This window comes from Sapajus apella, unplaced genomic scaffold (assembly GCF_009761245.1).
Source record: "Sapajus apella isolate SASKATOON/1434 unplaced genomic scaffold, GSC_monkey_1.0 scaffold10, whole genome shotgun sequence".
Lineage (NCBI taxonomy): Eukaryota > Metazoa > Chordata > Mammalia > Primates > Cebidae > Sapajus > Sapajus apella.
In genome coordinates this window covers 36,163,694-36,171,922 of record NW_022436950.1, presented here as the reverse complement: position 1 = coordinate 36,171,922, position 8,229 = coordinate 36,163,694, and the positions used below count along the sequence as shown (strand labels likewise).

The 8,229-nt window shown below is 35.2% G+C and overlaps 1 protein-coding gene across 13 annotated transcripts in view; it reads left to right on the top strand.

Moving 5' to 3' along the window:
* The window catches only part of NBEAL1 (neurobeachin like 1), a 197,668-nt gene extending 190,331 nt beyond the window's left edge, over positions 1–7,337 (top strand). For 8 of the 13 annotated variants that reach the window (XM_032278589.1, XM_032278588.1, XM_032278587.1 and 5 more), the window contains one exon: positions 1,116–2,190. In XM_032278589.1, the coding sequence (XP_032134480.1) occupies positions 1,116–1,482 (367 nt within the window). In that variant the 3' untranslated portion in view covers positions 1,483–2,190. Of the gene's footprint in view, positions 1–959; positions 2,192–5,904 lie in introns of those variants that run through there. The other 5 variants (XM_032278592.1, XM_032278593.1, XM_032278591.1 and 2 more) reach the window with 5 other exon arrangements.
* The last annotated feature ends 892 nt before the right edge of the window (positions 7,338–8,229 follow it).

The window sequence follows — 8,229 nt, the reverse complement described above, 5'->3', positions numbered from 1 at the left end:
AAAAAAAAAAAAAAAAAAAAAAAAAAAAAAAAAAGTACAAAAATTAACCAGGTGTGGTGGTGGGCACCTGTAATCGCAGCTACCCAGGAGCCTGAGGCAGGAGAATCACTTGAACTCAGGAGGCGGTGGTTGCAGTGAGCTGAGCTGGGATTATGCCACTGTACTCCAGCCTAGGAGTACAACCTAGATAGAGCAAGACTCCATCTCAAAAAAAAAAAAAAAAAAAAAAGTTGGAGAAATAACAGTATTTATGTACTGTTGTGAATGGTTTAAGAGCTAAATTATATGGTCCCAGTTACATGTGCAAGAAGAATTTTAAAGACATTAAGGATTAGTGTGGATCTGAGTAATCAAAGGAGTCTTGATGAAGGATTAGTAGAAATTGAAATGCAGATGAAAAGACAGGGGGGACTTTTTTTGGAGATGGAAGTAGGCAAGACGTGGGGAAATAAAGCACAAAGACGCAGGAACAGCAATGAACATGGTATGTACTGTGCTGCATTTCAGGGATAAGGTCAGAGCAAGGCTAGAACAAATGCCCACTAAGAGTCTGAGGCTCAGAGAACGGTGACTGGTACAGGAACCTTATTTCTACCTGTTTTAGGATAAGCACTAAGGATAAGAATCTAGTTAGTATCCATGTAGAAAACTATGTAATAGTTGTGTTCCTTACTTTGTCTCTCACCTTCCCTCTAATCTCTCTAAAGGGAGTGTAAACACTATTTACCTTAGATAAATGGTGAATGTAATAATAAGATGTAAGAAATGCAGAATAATAGAATTGGTTGGAAAATTGAAAAAAGAGTAAGCTTCTCTAGAAAGTCAAGGTAATATTCTTATATTTTAGGTTCATGGTTGCTTTATTAATATTTTGTTTGATTATCTATGGTTAGAAGAAAAATAGATGTCAAAAATAGAGAAAAGATCTATTTATCAAGTATTTTAAGTAATTCTGTAAGTACAGGCCCTTGTGTGCATCTGACTTTCTGGACCCAAGTTCCCACATCTGTAAAATTAGAATGCAGAACCAGATGAGTATTATTTTCTAGATATAAAATTCTGTGAATTCAGTATAAAACCATGTAATTATGTCTTTTTTTTTCTTTCTCTTTTAGCTTGACTCTCAGCATCAACCCGTTAGCCATGCGATTGCCTATCCATTGTGTTTGTGTAACTAAAGAAAACAGCCATATTCTTGTAGGTTTAGAAGATGGCAAATTGATTGTAGTTGGTGTTGGCAAGCCAGCTGAGGTAAAGCCTAGCATCAGTAATTTCGCTTCTCATGCTGTTGGGGATTACTTTGATTCGCTTTCATTCCAACTGATTCAAAAGTCACCATTTTGGATAAACAAATTAAAAACCAAATTGATTTTTCAAAAGGCAGTAAATAAAAAGAGGATAAAGCTATTGTTCAAGAGTGATGTTTATGTTATAACTGAAAGCCCACCTTTGGCAATTCTATCTACCATTCTATGTGAATAAGAAAATTATTTTATTCCAAATCTAGATTCAAGAACATGACTTAGATTTTCAATACGTAAGAGCCTTTACAAAAGAAAAAAATATAGGCTCACACAATAAAACTACTTACTTTTTAATTTTAACAGATACCCACCATAACTATTTATCTGTTGTTCTTTTGTGAAAGCAACGTTTTTTATTTGTAACTACAAATATCCCCATATATGTGCTTATTCTCAGTGAGTTTCCTTTAGTTAAATTTACTTGCTAATGATTTATCAATTACTAGATATTAGATACCATAAATCCAACTCTCACTCAGGAAAACTTAGTAGTTACACTCCAAGTTACTGATTCTTCCAAATCATTTATGTTATAACATAGTTAAATTAAGCATTATAAGTTTTTTTTAAGCACTGTTTGTATTTTCTGAGAAATCTAACAGTATGGGATCTGTCGGGGTTATTTCAAGGGAAGAAATTACTATCACACAGTCAGTGGCTATAATAACCTGTTAAAGATCATAAAAAACCTGTTTAGTAAATATTTGAAATTTCTTCAGTCCTTATGCTTTTCTTTTTAGCATATTATTTTAACAACAAAAAAGTATCATTAAATTAATGTTACTGTGTCTGGGCATGGTTGCTCCACCTGTAATCCTAGCCCTTTGGGAGGCCAAGGCAGGCAGATCACCTGAGATCAGGAGTTTGAGATCAGCCTGGCCAACGTGGTGAAACCCCGTCTCTACTAAAAATGCAAAAATTAGCTGGGTGTGTTGACATATGCCTGTAATCTCAGCTACTCAGGAGGCTGAGGCAAGAGAATCACTTGAACCCAGGAATTGGAGGTTGCAGTGAGCCAAGATTGCACCACTGCACTCTAGCCTGGGTAACAGAGCAAGACTCTGTCTCAAAAAAAAAAAAAATTAATTCCAGATCCAACAGTCTCTCAATGTCAGCAACACTATATCTCAGTGTTTCACTTATATTTAAAACATTTTAAGGATGTTTCCATTCAGTGCCAAGTTTCTTGATTACCATATTTCGCAAGTAAATACTGTCTTATTCTCTGTTAATGTGATAATGCTCCAACTTTACTCTTTGAGTGTATTTCACTTTCTGTGCTTCAGTCAAGTGCCTTTCAAATTTGCTTACCCTTCTGTCACCTTAAGTAAGTTTGTCAGTTTCTGATGTTACTGAATTTTTTAATGCAATTACCATTACGTGCATACATTTGCTTTTAAAAATTGATTGGCCAGCTGGGTGTGGTGGCTCATGCCTGTAATTCCAGCACTTTGGGAGGCCATTGTGGGTGGATCACCTGAGGTCAGGAGTTCAAGACCAGCCTGGCCAACATGGCAAAACCCCATCTCTACTAAAAATATAAAAATGAGCCGGGTGTGGTAGCAGGTGCCTGTAATCCCAGCTACTTGGGAGGCTGAGGCATGAGAATCTCTTGAACCAGGCGGAGGTTGCAGTAAGCCAAGATTGCACCACTGCACTTCAGCCTGGGGAACAGAACGAGACTCTGTCTCAAAAAAAAAAATTTAAAAAGATTAAAAAAAAAAATTGATTGTCCAAAGCACCTAAGCAGCTTCATTTTATAGGCTTAATGTTTTGTAATATTTACCAAATAAGTTTGGTAATTTGCCCTCATTGAAAGATTTATATAGGCTACAACACATAGAATCTGAATTGTATATAGCATGTATGTATATGAGAATTGTTAATGAAAGTATCTTTTTACACCTTTGGCTGTATCAGCTAAATTATAGATCTACTTTAATAAATATTTAGAATCTTGTATAATTAAAATATAATTTATTCTGTATTACAATGTAGAATATGAACTAGATCGATATTTACTTGCAAAAAGATATTTCTATTTCAATATCTATTTTTATCTAAAACATCAAAATCGTGATTAATATATATTTTTAATCAGATACTAGTTTTATATATTATTCTATTAGGGTGAAAATCCTATTTATAAATCAGACGGCAAGGTAGTAGGGCTTCAGAAAACACATCTGCAAATGTAGCTGCGAAACAAGCATGCCAGAGCCACTAGTATCTTTGTATGAGGCTTTTATCACTCCAATAAATATACCCTAGAAAAGTGACCATTAGGCCAGGCGAAGTGGCTCACAGCTGTAATCCCAGCACTTTGGGAGGCCGAGGCAGGTTCATGAGGTCAAGAGAGTGAGACCATCCTGGCCAATATGGTGAAACCCTGTCTCTACTAAAAATACAAAAATTAGCTGGGCATGGTGTTACGTACCTATAGTCCCAGCTACTTGGGAGGCTGAGACAGGAGAATCGCTTGAACCTGGGAGGCAGAGGTTGCAGTGAGCCAAGATCACGTCACTGCATTCCAGCCTGACAACAGAGCGAGACTCTGTCTGAAAAAAAAAGGAAAAGTGACCATTAAAAAAGGGTGGCAACCCTGTCTCAAAAAAAAAAAAAAAAAAAAGGAATCACCATTAAAAAGTAGATTGCACTTGAGAAAGTAATTACAAGAAGCCATAGGGTTTTTTCTCCCCACCTAGATGTTTAAGCACTTAAAGGACATTTATTTATTCACTGATTTAATTAATATTTTTATACACTGGGAAGGATGATAGGTAATGCAAATTTAATGGTGAACAAAATGCAATTCCTGGCTTCAAGGGGCTTATGCTCTCCTTGTTTTCTACATTACTTTTTATCATTCTCTTGTTAATTAGTTTTTGAAAGTCTATATCAAAGTATTTTAAAATTACATTCTTTTCATCAAAACTTTCCTTTTTTTTCCCCTTAAGACGGAGTCTCACTATGTTGCCCAGGCTGGAATGCAGTGGCACGATCTTGGCTCACTACAACCTCAGCCTCCTTGGTTCAAGTGATTCTCCTGCCTCAGCCTCTCAAGTAGCTGGGACTACAGGCACCTGCCACCACGTCCAGCTAATTTTTTTTTTTTTTTTTTTTGAGACAGAGTCTTGTTCCGTCACCAGGCACCAGGCTGGAGTGCAGTGGCACGATCTCGGCTCACAGCAACCTCCGCCTCCTGGTTTCAAGCAATTCTCCTGCCTCAGCCTCCCGAGTAGTTAAGACTACAGGCGCACGCCACCACGCCCAGCTAATTTTTGTATTTTTAGTAGAGATGGGGTTTCACCATGTTGACCAGGCTGGTCTCAAGCTCCTGACCTTATGATCAGCCCACCTCGGCCTCCCAAAGTGGTGGGATTACAGGCATGAGCCACCTCGCCTGGCTTTACTTTCTTATCCTTGCAATTGGCATTAATAGTACTGCAAATACAAGAAAATAAAATCTTTAAACCTACATGCCTTGTTAGCTAAATTAAGAATAATTTTGAGGCCGGGCACGGTGGCTCACACCTATAATCCCAGCACTTTGGGAGGCCCAGGTGGGTGGATCACAAGATCAAGAGATCGAGACCATCCTGGTCAACAAGGTGAAACCCCGTCTCTACTAAAAATACAAAAATTAGCTGGGCATGGTGGCGCGCACCTGTAATCCCAGCTACTCGGGAGGCTGAGGCAGGAGAATTGCTTGAACCCAGGAGGCGGAGGTTGCGGTGAGCCGAGATCGCGCCATTGCACTCCAGCCTGGGTAACAAGAGCAAAACTCCATCTCAAAAAAAAAAAAAAAAAGAATAATTTTGAGCCAAGTGTAGTGGCTCACACCTGTAATCCCAGGACTTTGGGAAGCTGAGGTGGGAGGATTGCTTGAGCCCAGGAGTTCAAGACCAGCCTGGGCAATATAGTGAGACCTCCTCTCTACAAAAAATAAAAAATTAAAATTTATTAAAAATTTTTTAAAAATATTTTTGAGAAGCTTATTTTGATGAAGTAATACATATTTTTAATAATTTATAAAATAAAAGAACCTGGTAATTTTGACATAACTGGCCTATTAAATGTTTAAATGTACACATTGGCATTAGACCTTTCTCAAAGACAAAATAAATGTAAAAGTCTTTCATTATTATTATGTGTGTATGTGTGTGTATGAGAGAGAGAGAGACAGATGTGATGCCTAGGCTGGAGTACAATGGTGCCATCTGGGCTCACTGCAACCTCTGCCTTCAGGTTCAAGCAATTCTCATTCCTCAGCCTCCAAAGTAGCTGGGATTACAGGTGGGCACCACTATGCTGGGCTAAAGTTTGTATTTTTAGTAGAGATGGGAGAGTGCCATTTTGACCAGGCTCTGGTGTCGAACTCCTGACCTCAAGTGATCTGCCCACCTTGGCCTCCCAAAGTGCTGGGTTTACAGGCATGAACCTCCATGCCTGGCTGTCTTTTTCGATTATTAATAACCTTTAAAGTGCTAATAATTCTGCTAACAAAATTTCTTTCTTTTCACTCTTCAAAATCAGTGTCTTATATATCAATTTTATTTATTCTTAATATTTATTCATTTCTTTGTATTACTTTACACAGATGCGTTCAGGTCAACTCTCTCGAAAATTGTGGGGATCGAGCAAGCGGCTTAGCCAGATTTCAGCTGGAGAAACTGAATATAATACTCAAGATTCTAAGTGATTGTTATTCCATTTTCTGTTATGATTACTGAAACCTGATTTATTGCTTTGTCACTTTAACCATATCTCTCAACTCCGCAATGTTACAAGGCTTTTATCCCTGAAAATCATTTAGGATAACCACAATTTACTGTGGTATATAAACTAATTCTTGGTCTATACTAAGATGGAAATGTATTTGATTTGATTTGATTTAGTGGCCCATTCCTAAAGATCATTGTATCCATTTTTAAAACAAAATTCTAAAATAAGAAAATTAGGTTCAATTTGGTTATTATTCCAAATGATAAAATTTAAGATTTTTCTAACAAAAGAGTACAGATAATGGGACAGTTGAGAGAGATGGCTTTAAATACATTCTTAAGTAATCATTTTCCTATTTACTGACCACTATAATAAAAATATATCAATTTATTTATTGAACTCCTGACTGGGGATAATATTTTAAAGATATCTGTTGCACACTTGGATTTTCAGAACTCAGTAAAAGTTACAGGTTTGCATGGTAAGAGTAAAATAAGAATATTGAAACTGGTACATTAGCTCATTCTACTACTACTTAGTATGTTACTGATGAGAAGTTACTGAAATCTATTATTGTCCTTAAATAATAAAAACTGAGTAGAAAAAGAGGAACTAGAGATACATTTTACAGATGTATTTCCTTAATAATTTAATTAAGCAAAAGTGCTAATTGTGATTTTGTCAGATGGGTCTTTTAAGTAGCATTTGCAGCACAATTTACATTTGCAAAGTACAGAATTTCTTGACTCCTTCGCTAAGCAAATACTGTTTTACTCTAATTTTTTTAAAATTCTATTTTGTGTTTTAGGATTATAGCTAATTTTATTATATAATGTTAAATGTTAAGTTATGCTTGATTACTAAGATCTTAAAGTAAAAGCCTGATTTATTTAATTTGGAATTCAAAGACATTGTTAAACTTAGATATTTTTTGTAAGATTATCTTTTGGGTTGGGTCAGAGAGGTTTTACAACTACCAGTGTTTTTAATCCAAGATTCTATGTATTTGAGGGAGCTTGTGAATCCCTTTGAAATTTTGCAGAGATTTTGTATGTTAAATGCATTTTCAGGATGGAATGCTTACATGGCTTTCTTTAAAGGGATCTGTGACCAGGAAAAAAAAAAAAACTTTTAAAATCAAGTAATAATATTCTTTTTGTTCCACAAATCATAGATGTCCTTATATCCAATTGTCTTCTTAATTGAATCATAGAGAAATTATTCCTTTGCAATTTCACTCTCTTGTTGACCACAGTATCCAGTGCCCTTTTCTTTATAGTCTTTTGAGTGAGTTTAAAAAAAAAAAAAGTAAGAAATAAATGATTCTGTTTTGGGAAACTTTTGAATAGATTTGATTTGATGTGAGTCAGGGCTAGTAAAAAGCTATAGAGGAATTTTCTTTCTAATAAGTAAAAATCTTCTGTTTTATTAAGGAAAAAATAGCTACATTTAAGGTAAATAACTCAGATAAACTGGATACAGCAATTGTAAAGTAGAATATCTGTAAATGTAAAGGTGTCTTAAGACTTCAGGAATTTCTATTGAAAAAAGTCTCAAAATAAGTTCAGTGGCAATAATTATACTTAAGTGAGACTGGCTGGTATTCATTTATTCTTTCTTGGGGAGAATGGGAGGCGTCAATCCAGTGCTTTACCCATGGTGCCACCATGGCTATCTTATTTTTTATCTTACAGTTTTTCAAGAGATTTCAAGTCAGCGTAACTAACATGATTGATTTTTAGTTTTTAAAATATTGATTTTTGGGGGGAAACTTTCTGAATCAAAACCAAGTTTTATTTTGTTATTTATCCACAGATTTTGATTTAAAAATGCCTTCTTTATTTTTAAGTTTACTTAATATTGGATTTGAAAATTATTTTGGATGCTTATGTTTTCTAAAATTAGAGAAAAAAAAATGCCTAAATGTTTTACTATGCTGCTTTTTAGATGGAAGAAATAAACAAGCAGTTTTTACTTTATAGTACAAATAAGTTTTGTTCACAATATAATAGGTATTCTACCTAGACTAATACTAAATATACAAGGTAGTGGATTTATTCCTTATATTGCTTTTTTCCAAAAAGTAAAAACCAAAAATGTAGAATTTAAAGACAAATCTTTGAGAATACTAGCAACAGTCTAGAGAATGGAACTTAAATGTTATATATTAAAAGAAGCAAACAGAACTATTAGCTGAATA